This window comes from Zalophus californianus, chromosome 9, assembly GCF_009762305.2.
Source record: "Zalophus californianus isolate mZalCal1 chromosome 9, mZalCal1.pri.v2, whole genome shotgun sequence".
Lineage (NCBI taxonomy): Eukaryota > Metazoa > Chordata > Mammalia > Carnivora > Otariidae > Zalophus > Zalophus californianus.
Window position 1 is genome coordinate 9,816,083 of NC_045603.1, and position 21,185 is coordinate 9,837,267.

Consider the following 21,185-nt stretch of genomic DNA (forward strand, 5'->3'; position numbering starts at 1 on the left):
AAAGCCAAATATCAAGCCTTAGTACTCTAGAGTAGTAATTGGTATTTACCATCTTACCGACTGGCTCTTCCAGAAAGAGCTTAAGTTCAGAATGTGCTGACATCTATTGGTAGACCAAAAAAAAAAAACATGTCCTTCTCACTATAGGGCTTGCCCATAAAAAAACACTCTCAAGAGTAGATGCTTCTTGAACAGAGAATTTTAAAAGTACATTTTGGGAAGGGAACTGCCTACCCATTTTTACATCCTCTTTCTGAAGACGTTCTAGAGTTCAGGTTCCAATTCCGGGTCCACTGCTTACTAACTGTGTGACCTGAAACAATTAACTCTGAGATTCAGTTGTCGCCTCTTAAAAAAAAAAAAAGCTGCATAGTTAGCTATAAATAAATGAACAGTGCTTGTAAGCCTGTCTTACAAGCCTGTGTTGCAAGCCTAATGTTATGAAAATATAACTGCAACCCTTAGGTGGCTTACAAATTACAAAAATTTAAGGTAAGTCAAAAGTTGTCTGGATTAGGGCAGGACTCCCAACCATACGGTAAGCACTCAGGTGTGTGTTAAGTGGTAACTGTGGTGAGTGTCCTGGTGTTAGGAGAGTCGTGTTGTATAGCAGGGTTAAAGAAATGCCTGAATTGTGTAACCTGTTTTTTCAATTCTCTGCACAGAAATCCCAAAGGGCAGCTAGGGTAGATAATGCTTTCCACACGACCTAGAGGTAAAGGGAAAAACGTCTACACGGAACTGGGTGTTTACCTTCCTGACACTCGAAACACCTTGAAAATATCCAGGGAGTAGTTCTGTGTCAGCCACCGTGAGACCAGGTGGAAGCCCGAGGGCAAGAGGCCAGTGGTCAGTGTGTAGTGCACAGAATTCGACAGCCCTGAAACGGGACTCTCCATTCCGCTTGAAATCTGAGGCACTTACCCTCAGCGCTCCCAGGGAAGTGCGAAGCGGCCGGGCCCACTAACCAAGACAATTTACTCCCGGCCGCATCAGGTCACCTGGTGAACAGCGCGCCACACAGACAGAAAACGGTCAACGAAGGAGTAGCTTGTCCAGGTTCTCGAAAGCACTCCGCTCGAGAAGCCCGCCCACAGAGGGAAAAGGGAGGGGAAGAAGGCGAAGTGCAGCCGCAGGCCGGGTCGCCGCCCCGGAACGGCGCCGATGCCCAGGGAGGGGTGGGGAGCGGCGGGCGTCGAGGCGAGACTCCCGCCGGCCGCCCCGCCCTACCCAGCCCCGGAAAGAACCGAACCCAGGAGTCGGGCATGAGCTCCGGCTGCCGCCGCCACGCTCTACGGCTCACGGCACACAACCCCCAGCCGCCTCGCCTCAAGGCCACCCACACCCACTCAACCGACGGCTGGCAGCCCGGGCCTTAAAGCCGGCGCCGCCTGACGACAGGCTGACGTCATACGTGACGCCGCGGCGGGCGGGAGCGGGGACGGCGCAAGAAGGCGTTTCCGGAGCACGCGCCCGGCGAGGGCGGCTGACGTCGGGCTCAGGTGCGCGCGCTTGCCCGCCCGCCGGAGCGCGGCCCAGGTGGCGGCCCGCAGCGCCAGGTGGTGGCCTGCAGCGGTGAGGGGGTTGACCCGCGGCGTGGGTGGGGGCAGCGGCGGGAGGGCGTGTCGGCTTGCACTCACGTGATGGGCGGGGAGGTTGGGGTGTGGGCGGTGAGGCGAGCCGGGTGGGCCCGACCCCACCCCTCGCGGGCCTGCCAGTCGCTGCGCAGGACCTTCCCTCGGGCTGGGGCCGGGCCCGCCCCCGCCCCCCCCCCCCCCCCCCCCCCCCGCCTCCGCCAGCCTGGTTCTTCGCGGCGGTCCGCTTGACCGCGGGAGCTGACCGGGGTTGTTTCCTCCGCAGGGCCGCGGCGAGAGGGTGAAAGTCCGCGCGTTCCGAGGGAGCCGCCCCCGCCTCGGCCCGTGCCCTGCGGGGCCCCACCGCACCAGAGGGGATGGAGAGCAGCCCCCGAGGCCCCGGCTCGGCCCGCGATCCCACGGTGGCCGGCCCTCGCTAGCGGCTCGAATTTTGCATTTTACCCACCACCTAGGCCTTGTCTCCTGAGTCAGTGGCGTTGCGGTTTGAAAGAAATGGAAGAAAAGGAGCGATGTGACCAATTCCGTTCGGTCCTCCTGCGTTGAGGTCTGGTTGGCATTTGCAGACAGGAAAATACGGCAAGAAAATCGTGGGTTTTTTGTTTTTTGTTGGGTTTTTTTTTTTTTTGGAGGGGAGGGTGGGAGAAGGGAAACAAGGTCTTAGATCGTCTATGATTTTTTTAAAAAAATCTGCACTTTGACAGTAGTGGCGAAATACACTAATCCAAAAGTGGTATTTCTGTTGATGGAGGTGGATTTTTTTTTTCCTTTTGATTCCAACCTTTCTCCCCGTGACAAAGCATAAATCATGGAGACCAGAAAATAAGGTGGACCTCAGGAATCCTGAAAAGACTGAGAAGCTTACATTCTTCCTCTGGAGGGAAGGGTGGGGTGTTTTTAGCCCTCTCTGGAACCTAAAACGAAAACATGAGTTGCGTGCCATGGAAAGGAGACAAGGCCAAATCTGAATCTTTGGAGCTGCCTCAGGCAGCACCCCCACAAATCTACCATGAGAAACAGCGCAGGGAGCTTTGTGCCCTGCATGCCCTCAATAACGTCTTCCAGGACAGCAATGCTTTCACCCGGGAAACGCTGCAAGAGATTTTCCAGAGGTAGGGGACCTTCTCCTTGGCATTTTTACACTGTTTGCTATTTATGAATTTCTGTGGGTGGGGCAGTGTCTCAGCTACATAAACCTTCAAACCAACAGGTATTATTAGCTAGATGTTAGCAGTTATAAGGGACACAGATGGGAAAAATAATCAGCCTCGTTGATTGAGCACTTACTATATCGACAAGGCACAGTGCTAAAAGCCTCAGTTGTGTGATCCCCTCAACAATCCCATGGAATGTGTGTTATTTCCATTTTACGGACATAGGCAGGGCTCAGAGAAGTTCAGTAATTTGCCTGAGGTAACATGACAAGAGATGGAGCCGAGTTTGAATTCAGGTTTGTATCTGTGCGGTTGATCGCTATGTTGTAATGCCTCTCAAGTCCTGCCCCCGAGCGGTTACAGTCCCGAAGGGGGACGGGAGCTGTACACACTAAGTCACCTCTCCTCAGAGGTGGAATGCTGTGGGTCTTATAAGGAAGGTGCTCAGCTATACACAGTGCTCAGTTTGTGTATGCAGCCATGTGCTGGCCGTGGTGCTTTTCATAAATTGCTTTGTATAGCCCTCCCCAGCAGTTATTTTACTGTTTCTCTTTTACTGATAGAGCAACAGGCGGAAAGGTCAGGTAGTTTGCCCAAATAGCTTCTGAATAGCAAAGCTGTGATTTGAAGCTGACTCTAGATCTCTTCCCCGTTCTGCTTCATTCTCGATGGCCTTTTATACCCACTTTGCTAAGTGCTGCCTGACAGGTTGATAGAAGTTCAGGCTTTTCTCTCTCTACTTTGATGTTCTAAAATTCTTTTTATCAGAGGGTTTGAGAGTTGGTTCTCTAGTGTCTGGATGGACACAGCAACTCCTCTGCTCTGCTACTTCCTGAGTATTGGAAAAGGCGTGTCAGAGCAATGGTATGATCCGAACCCGTTCACCCTGCTAGTAAGTTGGGCCTGGGTCTAAAGATACGGACTGTGATTATAAGCTGTTTGTGGATAATTGCTGTTTGCGGATAACTCTTTCAGTTAGTTGTGTTTTCCTTGAATGAAAGAATGCTAAATATTTGCTAAACACTCAACATGGAACCAGAGTTCTATTCCTGGCTACTAAAGCTCTAGAAAATTTGTACTACGCTCCCCAGTTTCCTACCAGCACAAGGTAAAGATCCATCTCAAAGTAATAGCAATAGCAAATATACTCAGCTTCCACTCCAGAGGCAGAATTCTATGTAGGGCATTTTGTATGGAAAGATTCAATGTGGATAGAAACAAAGAAGCATGAAAGGGATCAAAGAAAAGGGAGAAGAGGTGAGGAGAAGAGGGAATTTTATAAACATTTACTAGCGGCCTGCTGTGTGCCAAGCACTGCTAGGCACTGTAGAGAAAAGTTGAACAGGACTCAGCCGCTAAGTACATCCCAGGCTCTACATTGACCAGACCTTGAGAATAAACTTAGGTGAAGTTAGAACCCTGGAATTTAGAACCGTTTGAAAGGGAAAAGATGATCTGTTTGGATCTTAATGGAAAGAATAGTAATGTTGGCAGGTTAAACTAGATAATTTTAAATTCCCAGATACAAAGTTTTATGCTCTTTTGAAGATGGGGCTGATGAATGGGAGAAATGGGAGAAAAATTTTGATGAATGCTCTTTGTTGAGAGGAAGTTCATCCTAGCAGTTGAATTTTAGCCAGATAAAAAAGGAGAAATACAAAAGCAGGGTGGAGTTTCAGTAGTTGTGGATATGAGATGACTCATGTTTGGAACAGAAATGAGTAGGAACTAAGAAAAAACTAAAGCCAGTGGCCCAGCAGCATGGGGATAGGGAATAGAGGAGTCAAGGTGGCAGAGTCTCAGTCCAGGATTTGAACATAGTGCTAAGAACCACAGTGATGGCAGAAGAGGTCACTGGTTTGAAAAGGATCTGTTTTCAACATGTGTGTGAAATTAGAGAAAAGCTCGGAAACTTGGCAGCTGTCATCGTGCACATATACAGATGTGGATATCTGATCCTGTACATCTCATCATATATGAGCCTGTGCTTTGAAAAAGGAAGGATTTAGAAGTCAAATGATGTAGTAGCAGCTTTGCTGAGTTGTTTGGAAAATTCTCAGTTTCAAACCATTTTCACCAGACTCATCTCAATTGTTCAGTGATTAAATGTTCTTGCAGCTGGGTGTGCACCTCACCCCCTGCAAAAAAAAAAAAGTAGCTGTTAAAATCTAAATAGATGAAAACTAGGTTGGTACCATTCAAAAACTCTAATGCAAGCTGGACGGGACAAAGAATTTTAGATATTGGTGAACAACCAGCATTCTTCTACCAAGAGAAGTCTAACCCTCCCCATTAAAAGGTCCCTGAGCAAGTGAAAGGAGCCACATTTAAAGGTGTGGTGTTGGTAAATTGCTAAGTATAGAGAGTTAACCTCTAGAGATTGAAATCATTTTGTCCAAGGGCCAGGCAAACACATCATCATCATTGCCAATACTTAAAGAGTACATTGATGTGCCTGGCCCTGTGATCTGTGCTTTATATATTTAATAATTTAAAGATCCATCATCAAGTTCTGAGACATATTTTCTAAGGTCACATTTCTTCAGATCTGATAAAAAGGAAAATAATAATTAGGAGAGAAAAGGAATCTTTTTTTTTTTTAAGATTTTATTTATTTATTTGACAGAGAGATATAGCGAGAGAGGGAACACAAGTAGGGGGAGTGGGAGAGGGAGAAACAGGCTTTCCACTGAGCAGGGAGCCCGACGTGGGGCTCGATCCCAGGACCCCGGGATCATGACCTGAGCCAAAGGCAGATGCTTAACAACTGAGCCACCCAGGCGCCCTGAGAAAAGGAATCTTGGTGAATGTCTCCACATCTCCTTTTTGTTAAAATCTGAAATCCTCATCGTAGCCGGACACAGGAATAACCACAAGGGAGGATCAGGAACTCACCTGAGGGCATAGGCATTAGTGAGACCTGGCTAGAGCCCATTTTCTCACTTGGAGATCATCACTTCAAATCCCATGGCTCTAACCTGTGGCTGTGACAACAGAAGTGAGAGGCTTGCTTTCTAGTCCAGACCTTCTATCCAAATCATGAAGACCATCCTGAACAGGAGTTTGCCAAGGAGTCTCAAGAAAAGAATCACAGAACAGGATGCCACGGAGTTCATTGGGACGCGTGTGTCAAACTGTCCGGGAGACCGTTGAGTGTATTAGGTGTAGGGGTTGGATCCTAGCTCCGTAGCCCTCGCCAGCTGCACAGGGCTGTGCAAGTCACTGTAGCCACGCTGCATCTCAGCTTCCTTATTAACACTGTGGGATTAAGTTCTGTCTTAAGACTGTTGGAAGGATTAAGAGATAAAGCTCGTAAGGGTAGCTAACACAGTGGGCACCTGGTTATGGTTAAATAGAAACAAGTACTGGTATAATGGCCCACTGGGCAGACCCCACTTATTCAAATGACCACTCTAGGAATGAGATGGAGGCCATTCTCTGCATTCCCTGTAGTGATATCATCTAGGCCAGCCCGTGTTTACTCAGTTGCCACTGCTTTGCCGTGAGGGCTGCAGAGTTGAAGAGCCATCCCCTGTGCTTCGGGAATTTGCTATTTGGTTGGACACGTATAAGATAATGGAATTCTTGGGCGCCTGGGTGGTTCAGTTGGTTAAGTGACTGCCTTCGGCTCAGGTCATGATCCTGGAGTCCCGGGATCGAGTCCCGCATCGGGCTCCCTGCTTGGCGGGGGGGTCTTCTTCTCCCTCTGACCCTCCCCCTGCCATGCACACGCGCTCTCTCTCTCTTTCATTCTCTCTCTCAAATAAATAAAAAAATCTTTAAAAAAAAGATAATGCATTCTTCAATGGTCTTGTAAGATGGGGATTATTCCCATTGTTGCAGATAAGCCAACAGGCACGGAGATTAAATCACACAGTTAGTATTGGTGCTGCTTGCTAGGATACTGTGTGGTCCTCCCCATCTCCCTGTATTTTCTACGCAGAAGCCAGGAAAGATTCCATGGAAGAAGTAGGATGTGACATTGACCTTGAAGAAGCTTTAGGATTTGGCTTGGAACAGGAAACAGGATGAAAGAATAGAGGCCACATGGTCGTGGTGTCTGAAGTGCACTAAAAGGGGCGCCTGGGTGGCTCAGTCGTTAAGCGTCTGCCTTCGGCTCAGGTCATGGTCCCAGGGTCCTGGGATCGAGCCCCACATCAGGCTCCCTGCTCCACGGGAAGCCTGCTTCTCCCTCTCCCATTCCCCCTGCTTGTGTTCCCTCTCTCGCTGTGTCTCTCTCTGTCAAATGAATAAATAAAATCTTAAAAAAAAAAATGAAACCAAAAACTAATGATGTAATATATGGTGATTAACATAACAATAAAAAAATTTAAAAAAAAATGAAGTGCACTAAAAGCCCAAGGAGAGGGGAACGGCAGGCTCAGTAGGGCCAGGAGGGTTGAAGTTAGCCAGTGGGCAGTTGGCTCCAGTGGCAGTTCTTACATGAGAGAGTGAAATGATAACTTGGTGAATGTGGCAGGAACATTTAGGTGACTTGGTGGAAGGGGAGTTTGGGAACAAGATCACTTTATTTTATTTATTTTTTAAAGATTTTATTTATTTGACAGAGAGCGAGAGAGGGAACAAGCAGGGGGAGTGGGAGAGGGAGAAGCAGGCTTCCCGCCTAGCAGGAAGCCCGATGCGGGGCTCGATCCCAGGACCCTGAGATCATGACCTGAGCTGAAGGCAGACGCTGAATGACTGAGCCACCCAGGCGCCCCAAGGAGATCACTTTAGCAACCTGTTTCAAAAGCCCAGATATGGGGCAAGGAAGCTCCAGCTAGGGGAGAGCAAATGGGAACAGACGGGAGAGGGTTGGAGCCTGAGATAGAAGCTGTGGGACATGGAGAGGAGACCCTGGGAACACTCCTGTAAGGTGCACCTCAAAAAAAGGTTTGGTTGTATATGTTTGGGATCTGAAATCTACCGTCTCCTCAAGACTCGAGGTGAATATTAGCATATTAGGGGCTCCACAAATTCCCGCAGGAAACCCTTTTATTCGATTTATTCAGCCATTAATGTGTTGAACACCTTCTGTGATCATCTGGGAACACACTCAGGAAAGCGAGGCTCCAAGTTTTTTGTTGTTTTTTTTTTTAAGATTTTATTTATTTATTTGACAGACAGCAACACAGTGAGAGAGGGAACACAAGCAGGGGGAGTGGGAGAGGGAGAAGCAGGCTTCCCACCGAGCAGGGAGCCTGATGTGGGGCTCGATCCCAGGACCCCGGGATCATGACCTGAGCCGAAGGCAGATGCTTAACTGACTGAGCCACCCAGGTGCCCTGCGCGGCTCCAAGTTTTGAGCTTGGTAAGGAGTTAAATAGTGAACAAGGTAGAAGACCCAGAAGTTTCTTTGTTGCAGTCTTCATGCATCTCCTAGAGACTTCCCTGAAAGTACGGAGAAGCTATTGAAAAGTTGGTGAAGGGGAAGGAACTTGATACACCTTGAGCTAGGCTTGCTTTCATATACTTTCTTATTTAATACAAGAGCCCACTGAGAGCCTTTGTCCTTTGAAGCTGTATTTTAGGTCCAGGCCCCAGGGATTCCACTGGCCTTTCCTCTTCTCACCCAACTACCATCACCCATTCTGGTTCTTGGGTCCTCACCATAAGACGAGTAAGCACAACATTGGAGTCAGACAAACCTGAGTATGAATCCTAGTTCTGTCATTTGTGAGATAAGTGATCACAGGCAAGTCACCATTTTAAATCACCAAACTTCAGTTTTTTAAGCCTGTAAAATGGAAACAATTTATAGCTTCATAGGTTTATTGTGGAAATTAAATGAGATACACATAAAAGCATCTTGCATTGAGTGTGGCATGGAATTTTTCAATAAATGGTAGTTATTGTTACAATAAAATGCAATTTGGTGGCAGAGTGAAGTTTTGTGTCCTCTGATCCCCTTCTTTGCCAGCTCTGGGGACAAGCACACAACCTCTTTTTAAGGGTCTGCCACCAATGTTTACAAAGAAAGAGATAGGGTAGCAAAATAAACATGGCAAACATGTCAGTAAATATTTCTGGAGCACCTGTCATGTGCCAGGCACTCTTTGGGTCCTGGTGATGTAGTCCTAACAGGATAGAGAAGGCCCCTGCTGTCATTCTAGTGTGGAAAACAGACATGGCTGGTTGTAACAAGGGCTGTAATTAAAGCAGGTGGAGTAAGAGCTGGTGCCTGGAAGAGACTGAAGATTGGGTGCTCAGAAAAGGCCTCTAAGGCACTAACACTTGAGACCCAAATAATAAGGAGCAAACCAAGTTTCAGCCAACTTTACAGATGGCTGAAACAGTGTGTGCAAAGGCCTTCGGGTGAGAAGGAGTTTTGTGTGTTTAAGTAGTAGGGAGCAGGTGTGTGTGTTAAAAGAAGTAGGGATGAGGTCAGCAGTGTTCTGAGGGCTTTGCAGGGAGAGGAAGTAATTTAGACTGTATTTAAGTGCTTTGGAAGCCATTGGAGGGTTTAAGTAGTGGAAGGAATGTTTTATGTTCAAAAAATATTAGTATAGTTGCTGTGTACAGAGAAGTTTAAAAAAAAACAAAAACAACTTTTTGTAAGATTTCTTGAGTGTTTGGAGTTGACCTAAAGTCATGATTCTCTTCTAGAGATGGCCCTTAGCAGCCTCCCGGACATCTGCCCTCCGATTTTATTCCTGAGAAACTCACCCCATTTCCCTTCTTCCCCTTCACAACAAGGTGGAAGTAATCTACCCCTTCCTTCAAGATGGCCTTTCCTCAGGTCCTGGCCTGACAAGCCTGTGAAAGCAAAATCGTAGGACTGGAAACGCCTTTAGAGCTGCTGTCCTTGCCTTGGATGAAGGAGTAGCTAATAAGGCCTGGCCAAAAATGACTTAAAGCTCGGTGGGCAAGTTTGTTTGGCACATTCATTTTTTTCAGTTGATTCATTGTGTTTTAATTTTTTTATTTTTTATTCAATTATTTTACACACACACGTATATTTGAAATACTTTAGGTGGCTCATGCATTCCAGTTCAATGTAGGCCTTACTACTTCTTATTGCTTTACATTTGGCCCCAGGTTCATACATTTATGTTACCCGTCTGAGCGTCTGTATGCCTTGGAGTATTTAATGATTAATGATTACCAAGTGTGCAAGCGTTAAATAGAAAGCATTTCAACTGTAAAAGGAAAAGAAAAAAGGAGAGAGTAGAGTCCAAGATGGTGGAGGAGTAGGAGACCTGAGTTTCGTCTGGTCCCAGGAATTCAGTTAGATAGCTATCAAATGATTCTGAACACCTGCAAACTTAACTGAAGATCTAAGAAAAGAGTAGCTGCAACTCTACAAATAGAAAAGCGACCATGTTCTGCAAGTTGGGAGGTGCGGAGAAGTGAATCCGAGGTGATATATCAGAAGATAAACTGCAAGGGGTGGGAGCCTCTGTAAGCCGGCCCGGGAAAGTGAGCAGCAGAGCACAGAATCAGAACTTTGAGAAGTCTGCTCCGATGAGGGATGTCCCTGCCTGAAGGGTGCTCAGGTGGCAAGGCGAGGTAGAATCCTAGGTGGAACAGTGTGGTCTCAGGATCTGAGGGGTCACAGGAAGACCGGGAGTGTCTGAGTATGGCAGAGCTCCCAGACATTGGAGCGGGGAAGCTGGCTGCAATCAGCGAGCCCAGGGACTCTTAGCTCAGGGATGCCATAAACCATGCACCGTGGCTGCAGTCAGCAAGCTCGGAGTGGACTCTCAGCCTGGGGTTGCCATATACCATGAACCACAGTACAGTTGGCTGACCGCTCTTTGAGCAGGGGCCCAGCAAGCAACAGAACCTCAGCGAGACCCTCCTCCCTCCCCTGGGGGAGGAGCGGTGCAGGTGCGCACTGCAGGAGTCTGCAGGGTTTAGAGACTCAAAACGGGTTGTGTACCTGAGACAGAAATGTCTGGTCACAGACTGGGTGAGCATGCAGTGCAGACAGAGACCAGGGAGACAGGAGTGATTGCTTTTCTCTGAGGGCTCACTGAGGAGTGAGGCCCCGAGCTCTCAGCTGGGGCTGAAGATTGGGAGGCCACCAATTTCATTCTCATCCTCTAAAGCCACGTGGAAAGCCTTCAGGGAATAAAAGAGCAATTCAGAGCCGCTTAGCCTGGCCCCAGGCAAGGGTGGTGCAGTTCTGCGGGGGGGGGGGGGGGGGGGGGTAGACACCTGAGAATCAGTGCAACCGGCCCCTCCCCGAGAAAATCAGCAAGAACATCTGGCTAAGACCAAGTTTACTGATCACACTGAACTGCAAAACTCCAGTGCTAGGGGAAAATAGTATATAGAATTCATGGGTTTTTCTCATGATTGTTTAGTCTTTCAATTTTAATATTTTTTCCCTTTCCTTTTTCAACCAATTTCTTATTTTATCAACTCTTTTATAAAATCTTTTTTAATCTTTTTTCACTATCATTTTTAGAGTTACATTCTATCCTTTTATTGTATTTAATTTTATTTTTGTATATATATGTTTTTCGTTCTTTACAATTTTGGGATACAGTTTCTTCTAACAAACAGACCAAATTGCACCCAGAATCTAGTGTATGGCTCTGTTCTCTTAACCTATCTGATCATGTTCTTTTTTTTCTTCTTTTGCTTAGGCTTTTTAAATTTTGATCTTTACAGTTGCATTCCATCTTTTCAATGTATTTAATTATATATATATATTTTTTTTTTTTCTTTACAATTTTGAGATGTAGTTTTTCCAACAAACTGACCAAAATATACTCAGGACATAATATATTGCTCTGTTCTGTTCACCTGTCTGTTTATATTCCTTTTTTTTCTTTTCTTTAATTTTCATTTTTATGGTTATATTTTATTCTTTCATTATATTTAACTTTATTTTTATACATATTGTACATATATGTTGTTTTTTTTTTTTTTACAATTTTGGGATCTAGTTTTCTAACAGACCAAAATACACACAGGATCCTGTGTATTGCTCTGTTCAGTTCACCTGTATGATTATATTCTATCTCTTTTTTATTTTATTATTTTTTTTTTTGGTTTTTAGTCTCTTCTGATTTGTTTAGTGTATATTTCTCTGCTGTCATTGTTGCCATTTTAGTATTTTGTTCTCTCATTCATCTTTTCTTCTCTAGACAGAATGACAAAGACAGAAAAACTCATCTCAAAAAAGAGAACAAGAGGCAGTACCATCTGCCAGGGACCTAATCAGTATGGATATAAGTAAGATGTGGGAACTAGAGTTAGAACAACGATTATAAAGATACTAGCTGGGCTTGAAAAAAGCATAGAAGATATTACAGAACCCCTTTCTGGAGAAATAAAAGAACTCTAATCAAGTCAAAATCAAAATGCTATTAATGAGATGCAATCAAATATGGAGGCTCTAACTGCTAGGATAAATGAGGCAGAAGAGAGAATTAGTGATATACAAGACAAAATGATGGAGAATAAAGAAGCTAAAAAAAAACCATAACTACTGGATCACGAGGGTAGAATTCGAGACATAAGTGATACCATAAAGTGAAACAATATTAGAATAATTGGGATCCCAGAAGAAGAGGAAAGGGGGGAGCAGAAAGTATATCGGAGAAAATTATACTGGAGAACTTCCCTAATCTGGGGAAGGAAACAGGCATTCAAGTCCAGGAGGCACAGAGAACCCCTCTCAAAATCAATAAAAATAGGTCAACACCCTGACATATAATAGTGAAACTTGCAAATCTCAGAGACAAAGAGAAAATCCTGAAAGCTCGGGACAAGAGGTCTGTAACCTAAAAGAGTAGAAACATAGCCTGGCAGCAGACCTATCTTCAGAGACCTGGCAGGCCTGAAAGGACTGTCATGATATATTCAGGGTGCTAAATATGCAGCCAAGAATACTTACTCCATTCATTCAAAATAGAATGGCTATCATTCAAATAGAAGGAGAGATAAAAAGCTTTCAGGACAAACAGAAACTAAAGGAATTTGTGATCACTAAACCAGCCCTGCAGGAAATATTAAAGGGGATCCCTTAAGTGAAGGGAGAGCCCAAAGGTAACATAGACCAGAAAGGAACAGAGGCAATAATACAGAAACAGTGACTTTACAGGTAATACAACCACACAAAATTCATCTTTCAGTAGTTACTCTGAATATAAATGGGCTAAATGCTCCAATCAAAAGACAAAGGATATCAGATTGGATAAAAAAGCAAGACTCATCAATATGCTGTCTTAGACTCATTTTAGACCCACACAACTCCAGATTGAAAGTGAGGGGGTAGAAATCCATTTATCATGCTAATGGACATCAAAAGAAAGCTGGGGTGGCAATCCTTATATCAGACAAATTAGATTTAAACCAGAGACTGTAATAAGAGATGAGAAAGAACACTGTATCCTACTTAAAGGATCTATCCAACAAGAAGATCTAACAATTGTAAATATTTATGCCCCTAACATGGGAGCAGCCAATTATATAAACCAATTAATAACAAAATTAAAGAAACACATTGATAATAATACAATAATAGTCGGGGACTTTAACACTCCACTCACTGCAAGAGAGAGATCATCTAAGCAGAAGATCAACAAGGAAACAAGGGCTTTGAATGACACACTGGACCAGATGAACTTCACAGGTATATTCAGAGCATTCCATCCTAAAACAACAGAATACACATTCTTCAAGAGTGTACGTGGAACATTCTCCAGAGCAGATCACATACTGGGTCACAAATCAGGTCTCAACTGGTACCAAAAGATTGGGATCATTCCCTGCATATTTTTGGACCCCAATGCTTTGAAACTCAAACTCAAACACAAGAGGAAATTTGGAAAGAACTCAAATACATGAAGGCTAAAGAGCATCGTACTAAAGAATAAATGGGTCCACCAGGAAATTAAAGAATTTTAAAAATTCACGGAAATAAATGAAAATGAAAACACAACTGTTCAAAACCTTTGGGATGCAGCAAAGGCAGTCCTAAGAGGGAGGTATATAGCAACACAAGTCTTTCTCAAGAAACAAGAAAGGTCTCAAAGACACAACCTAACCTTACACCTAAAGTAATTGGAGAAAGAACAGTAAATAAAGCCTAAACCCAGCAGGATAAGTGAATAAAGATTAGAGCAGAAATCGATGAAATAGAAACCAAAAGAACAGTGGAACAGATCAGCAAAACTAGGAGCTTGTTTTCTGAAATAATAAGATTGATAACCCCCTGGCCAGACTTATCAAAAAGAGAAAGGACCCAAATAAAACCATGAATGAAAAAGGAGAGATCACAACTAACACTGAAGGAATACAAACAATTATAAGAACATATTATGAGCAACTATATACCAACAAATTAGGCAATCTGGAAGAAATGGATGCATTTCTAGAGATGTATAAAGTATCAAAACTGAACCAGGATGAAGTAGAAAACCTGAACAGACCCATAACCAGCAAGGAAATTGAAGCAGTAGTCAAAATCTCCCAACAAACAAGAGCCCAGGGTCAGATGGCTTCCCAGGGGAATTCTACCAAACATTTAAAGAAGCATTAATACCTATTCTTCTGGGGGCGCCTGGGTGGCTCAGTTGGTTGAGCAACTGCCTTCACCTCAGGTCATGATCTCAGGGTCCTGGGATCAAGCCCCACATCAGGCTCCCTGCTAGGCAGGAAGCCTGCTTCTCCCCTTCCCACTCCCCCTGCTTATGTTCCCTCTCTCGCTGTGTCTCTCTCTGTCAAATAAATAAATAAAATCTTAAAAAAAAAAATACCTATTCTTCTGAAGCTGTTTCAAAAAATCAAAATGGAAGGAAAACTTCCAAACTCTTTCTGTGAGGCCAGCATTACCTTGATCCCAAAACCAGATGAGGACCCCACCAAAAAGAATTACAGACCAATATCCCTGATGAACATGGATGCAAAAAATTCTCACCAAAATACTAGCCAATAGGATCCAACAGTAAATTAAAAGGATTAGTCACCATGACCAGGTAGGATTTATTCCTGGGCTACAAGTTTGGTTCAACATCCACAAATCAATGTGATACACTACATAAATAAAAGAAAGAACAAGAACCATACGATACTCTGAATAGATGCAGAAAAAGCATTTGACAAAGCACAGCAACCTTTCTTGATTCAAACTCTTCACAGTATAGGGATAGAGGGTACATACCTCAATATCATAAAAGCCATCTATGAAAAACCCACAACAAATATCATTCTCAGTGGGGAAAAACTGAGAGCTTTTCGCCTAAGGTCAGGAACACAGCGGGGATGTCCACCATCACCACTGCTGTTCAACATAGTGGTAGAATCCTAGCCTTGGCAATCAGACAACAAAAAGAAAGAAAAGGCATCTGAATTGACAGGGAAGAAGTCAAACTCTCACTCTTTGCAGATGACATGATGTGTGGAAAACCCGAAAGACTCAACCCCAAAATTGCTAGAACTCATACAGGAATGAAGCAAAGTGGCAGGATATAAAATCAGTGCACAGAAATCAGTTGCATTTCTATACACCAACAATGAGACAGAAGAGAGAAATTAAGGAGTTGATCCCATTTACAACTGCATCCAAAACCATAAGATACCTAGGAATAAACCTAACCAAATAGGCAAAGGAGCTGTACTCAGAAAACTATAAACACTCATGAAAGAAATTGAGGAAGACACAAAGAAATGGAAAAACGTTCCATGCTCATGGATTGGGAGAACAAATATTAAAATGGCTATGCTACCTAGAGCCATCTATACATTCAATGCAATCCCTATCAAAATACCATCAACTTTTTTCACAGAGCTGGAACAAATAATCCTAAAATTTGTATGGAACCAGAAAAGACCCCGCATAGCCAAAGGAATGTTGAAAAAGAAAACCAAAGCTGGTGGCTTTACAACGCCAGACTTCAAACTCTATAACAAAGCTGTAATCATCAAGACAGTATGGTACTGGCACAGAAAAAGACACATAGATCAATGGAACAGAATAGAGAACCCAGAAATGGACCCTCAACTCCATGGTCAACTAATCTTCGACAAAGCAGGAAAGAATATCCAATGGAAAAAAGTCTCTTCAACAAATGGTGTTGGGAAAATTGGACAGCCACATGCAGAAGAATGAAACTGGACCATCTCCTTACACCACACACAAAAATAGACTCAGAATGGATGAAAGACCTAAATGTGAGACAGGAGTCCCTCAAAATCCTAGAGGAGAACACAGGCAGCAAACCCTGTGACCTTGGCCACAGCAACTTCTTGCTAGATACGTCTCCAAAGGCAAGGAAGACAAAGGCAGAAATGACTATTGGGACTTCTTCAAGTTAAAAAGCTTTTTGCACAGCAAGGGAAACAGTTGACAAAACCAAAAGGCAACCGACAGAATGGGAAAAGAAAATGTCTTATCAGATAAAGGGCTAGTATCCAAAATCTATAAAGAACTTACAAACTCAACACCCAAAGAACAGATAATCCAAGAAATGGGCAGAAAACATGAACAGACATTTCTCCAAAGAAGACATACAAGTGGCCAACAGACACATGAAAAAATGCTCAACATCATTCGGCATCAGGGAAATACAATGAAAACCTCAATGAGATACCACCTCACACCAGTCAGAATGGCTAAAATTAACAAGTCAGGAAATGAGAGATGTTGGCAAGGATGCGGAGAAAGGTGAACCCTCCTACACTGTTGGTGGGAATGCAAGCTGGTGCCACCACTCTGGAAAACAGTATGGACATTCCTCAAAAAGTTGAAAGTAGAGCTACCCTACAACTCAGCAATTGCACTGCTTGGGTTTTTACCACAAAGATACAAACGTAGTGATCTGAAGGGGTACCTGCACCCCAATGTTTATAGCAGCAATGTCCACAATAGCCAAACTATGGAAAGAGCCCAGGTGTCTTATCAACAGATGAATGGATAAAGAAGATGTGGTTTCTGTGTATCATGGAATACTACTCAGCCATCAAAAAAAAAAGAAGTCTTGCCATTTGCAATGACATGGTTGGAACTAGAGGGTATTATGCTAAGCAAAATAAGTCAATCAGAGAAAGACAGTTATATGATCTCCCTCATGTGGGATTTAAGAAACAAAAGGGAGGATCATAGGGGAAGAGAGGAAAAAATGAAACGATGAAATCAGAGAGGGAGACAAACCATAAGAGACTCTTGATCATGGGAAGTGGACTGAGGGTTGCTGGAGGGGAGGGGGTTGGGGGATGGGGTACCTGGGTGATGGGCATTAAGGAGGGCACATGATTTTAATGAACACTGGGTATTATATAAGACCGATGAATCACTGAACTCTACCTCTGACAGTAATAATGTTATGTGTTAATTAGTTGAATTTAAATAAAAATTTAAAAACTATAAAAGAAAACAAGAGTAGCAACAAATACTACCAATGGTAATGTTTAAGAAAAATGGCTATATTAAGGCAGGAAGATCAGCAAGGAAGAAGACTGCAGAAATAAGTAGGCTGAGGGTTTCACAAATGAGACCTCTTGTGGAACATAGTTTGGGTCCATTGACTTTCTGAATGACAGCCAAGTAGGCCCCACCACTATGGAATTAATGTTTTGCATAAAAAGAGAGGTGGTAATCCCTAGGGCAGTAGGAGTCCAAACTATAAAATACTTGGGTAAAAAGTGGTTACCTTGTACTGGATGGGGGAAAGAAGCTTCCGGGGGCAGTGGTGCAAGGTGTCTGTGGGGTGCTGGGCAGGAAGAGTTGGACAGCCCACACGTCTCAGCCCTCCTCCTTTCACATTTGTAGGTTGTCTCCAAACACCATGGTGACCCCCCACAAGAAGAGCATGCTAGGAAATGGGAACTACGATGTGAACGTCATTATGGCGGCACTTCAAACCAAAGGCTATGAAGCTGTCTGGTGGGACAAGCGCAGGTAATCTGAACCAGGCTTGACTTGATGAGAACAGGCACTCAGGCCCGAGTGGGGAGGTGTTCCTGCTGGGAACCTTGGGGAGTTGATGCCTTTTCTCTTCTGCAGGGATGTCAGTGCCATTGCTCTCACGAATGTCATGGGCTTCATCATGAATCTGCCCTCCAGCCTGTGCTGGGGTCCACTGAAGTTGCCTCTCAAAAGGCAGCACTGGATCTGTGTTCGAGAGGTGGGAGGTGCCTATTACAACCTCGACTCCAAACTGAAGATGCCCGAGTGGATTGGAGGCGAGAGCGAGCTCAGGTACCTGTTGTGAATGGGCCGGGCTCCTTCCTTTGGTGCGTTGGGGAAGTTGAGCCCATCTTTGGTTATTTGACGAAGGAGACGAAATCCCTAGCGACTTGGATCCTCTCCCTGCCCTTAGAATCATGGTCTCAGACTTGAAAGACCTGTATCTTTGATGGCCCCTGAGGATGTGAAGTCCCTTTGGTAGAGAAGTTCCCACAGCCAGAATGCTGGCCTTCTGGTCTGGTAGGACCGGCATCATAACATTCTCTATGCTTAGACAAATGGGATGGTACAGCTGCCAGTTCAGAAGGCAGACAGACATTTAGACCAGAAAGAGCTAAATTTCCCTGAGACCAAAGAAGAAACTTTTTTTTTTAAACAATGACAAGGCCCTTACTTCGGGCTGGCTCTGTTCCTCACATAACTGAGGATGAATGAAAATTCAGGTTGGCAATGAGCTGGACAGGTTGAAGGGGTAGCCAGATGTGGAACCCTGCAAGAACAGATCCCTCCAAGAGTGTCTTTAGGACTGCCAAGGGCATAGATAATGAGGTCACTGGGGAGCATGCGACCCCGAGGCTGGAGTTTGCAGTTTTACCAGCATTTCATTTTCTCTCATCTACCCTTTGTTCCCATAGGAAATTTCTCAAACATCACTTGCGAGGAAAGAACTGTGAACTCCTGCTGGTGGTGCCAGAAGAGGTGGAGGCCCGTCAGAGTTGGAGGGCTGACGTGTAATGCAGTTCTACCCAGCCTTCCCTCCCCTCGGCCCCCCAAGTCCTCTGTCATGTGTTGTGGCCTATCCAGTGGGTCTGCCCTTGCCACTCCCCCAAACATCTCATTGGGTTTCCCCTCCGATTTGACAGTGCAATAGGACAGACGGATGTGTGGACGGTTACAAGAACCACCACCCAGCGTTACTCATTCCTGGGACAGGAAGGTAGGAGCTCTGTGTGCTTAGGGCGGAGCTGTGGAAGACCCTTGTTTTCTTTGAGGAGGAAGAAAGGTGGGTCCAATCTTACTTTCCCCATCCCTACGAGGACTTGACAGAGGCTCTGCTGGAGGACACTGCTGCTGTGACTCACCTGGAGATGCTGCCTCCACTTCCCCTTTCCTGGCAACCAGTGGGTCTGAAGACATAGTACATGCACAGTCCATGTGACTGGCTTGACGGACCCAGAGCATAAGGGCCTCTCAGGAAACCATCTCCAAAACCCCAGCAGTGGTACAGCATGCCATCTCCAACCCTTAATGCCACCCATTACCCCCATTTTGAGGGTGGTTTATGGCCATCCTTGGGAGTTTTCTAATGAAACATTTAGTATTCCATGCCGGGTGGTTGACTCCTGCAATATTCTAGTGTGACAGGGTGAGCTAGATACCTAAGAAGACATGGCAGAAGGCAGACTGGGGCCGGCACAGATGGCCTGTCGGCCTCACTCCAGCATTGTCCCTGCCACTTCACTACATTGATTTCGGAGGCTCTGGGGCACAAGATAGGCCAGAGGGCAGTTTTTCTGGTTGACACACTCCAGCAGAATCAGGAAACAATTAAGTCTGCTTTTGATATCAAATTCCACTAGTTTGAGAAACAGTTGAGTGAGGAAAAGTATTGTGAAGATAAGCTACTCAGAGAGTAAGAGCAGCTAGAATTGGTAGAAGTCCTAGGCTCGGAGTCACTATAGTGACAAGAATCAGAACCCTCAAGTTGGGTGTTTACGTGCATTATGTTATAGGACCTGGATTTGTCATCTTTCTTTAGTTTCCTTTACAAATCAACGAGAATTGATCGATCCCCTACCTCTTTAAATAGTTGTAGGCCACTTTTCTCCTGTAACTTTGGAAAACAAAAGAGAAGGAGGGGGAAGTATCCTACCACACTGTGTGTCACCCAAGTGGTTGTGGTTGCCTCAAGACAGGTGGGCAGACAGGGATGGCCTGTCTACCCCTTACAGTTCGGTGGTCTTGGCGGGTCTGAGAGCTGCCCCACTGGCCAGACGTCTCTCCAGCAGCAAAGCCAGCCTGGGGCTTGCATGTCAAGCCTGAGCAAGCTTAACAGGATTAAGCTGAGGCTTTCTCCCCACTGTGACTGGAGTGCATGTTTACACCAGCACTTTTTCTGCACATGTATCTTCAATCCAACAAGGCCGTTTTTTATGCTGAGTAACAGAGGCCACCAAGCGGCTACTGCATCACACCCTCTTGGCAACTGGCTGCAGTCTCTTCTGCACCATTTTCCACACCAGACCTGCTTGGCACCACAGGGAGCTCTTTACCCCTGCACAATGACATTCCAACCACCACCAGCCAGAAGTTACAGCCAACCTGATTGTCACAAGCAGGACCTTGGGTCCATGGGCACTGTCAGTGATAGTAAGCCATCTTCTGGGAGGACGGGGCACTCTTCTCCAATCTGCTTGGGCCTGTGCAAATGGCACTTTAGAGGAGTCCCCGTGCACTTGGAGTCCATGAGCCAATGGGATATGCAAAGACGCTTAAACATTTCAGGGCTGGTTTCTCTGTTCATATCCAATTTTGGTGCTTAGGAACAGGGACCCATGCTGATGCCCAAGGGCAAAAAGCCCCACTTCCTTTAAGGAAGGGGGCAGGCCTGACCCTGATGCCCAATAAGGGGCAACCCTAGGCTTTTTGTTTTTCTTGCTTTTATTCCTTTTTTTTTTGTTGGCCTTGTGCTGGGTTTGTTTACAAAAGATGTATTTTGTTTAACCAAATATTAAAAATGGAAAACTCCATACATAAATCTCACCTGTCTGCCTGAATTCTGTAATTACGTATGTGGAGGGGGAAAAAAGTAAACTTTAGTATAACAGTGCTTTAGAAGAAAAACTCACTACCATCATAAACCATCTTTTAGACCTATTTTGTGTTTTGGTCAAACCTCTCAAGCCTCAAAAATCCAGACAAGATATTCACTAACTAGGATTTGGTTCAAAAGCCTGAGACATTTTTCAGTTCACAAAAACTAGGCTCAACAATCTGAGGAATCTGAATCTTAAGTACAAGTTTTCTTTACCAGCACTGACAGGTGACCAGTGTTTTTCTCTGGTTAACAAGGTCAAGATCACATAGCAGAGGGCGTACTGGATTTGAATTCAGATCCAGCATTTCCTATGCAGTCTGGTAGATTACTTAACCTTTCTGTGACCGTTTCCTCTGTAAAATAGGAATAGTACTACACCCTAAATTGTATAGTTGTATTCTGATAAATATGATACACATAAAAGGCTCAATACTGTTAACAGCACAGTGCTAATAAAAATTTGTTACATGAAAAACTGC

General features: G+C 44.8%; 1 protein-coding gene across 2 annotated transcripts; it reads left to right on the plus strand.

The window, feature by feature from the left end:
- Positions 1 to 933: 933 nt before the first annotated feature.
- On the plus strand, positions 934 to 20,651 carry JOSD1 (Josephin domain containing 1). Of its 2 annotated transcripts, none has more exons than XM_027591952.2 (5): positions 934 to 1,575; positions 1,861 to 2,704; positions 17,472 to 17,600; positions 17,706 to 17,900; positions 18,524 to 20,651. In XM_027591952.2, exons 2-5 carry the CDS (start codon positions 2,520 to 2,522, stop codon positions 18,621 to 18,623), a joined length of 609 nt encoding a protein of 202 aa, XP_027447753.1. In that variant the 5' UTR covers positions 934 to 1,575; positions 1,861 to 2,519; the 3' UTR covers positions 18,624 to 20,651. The 2 variants fall into 2 exon arrangements, with proteins under 2 accessions (XP_027447753.1, XP_027447755.1); XM_027591954.2 differs by having other exon boundaries at positions 934 to 1,502.
- Positions 20,652 to 21,185: the final 534 nt, after the last annotated feature.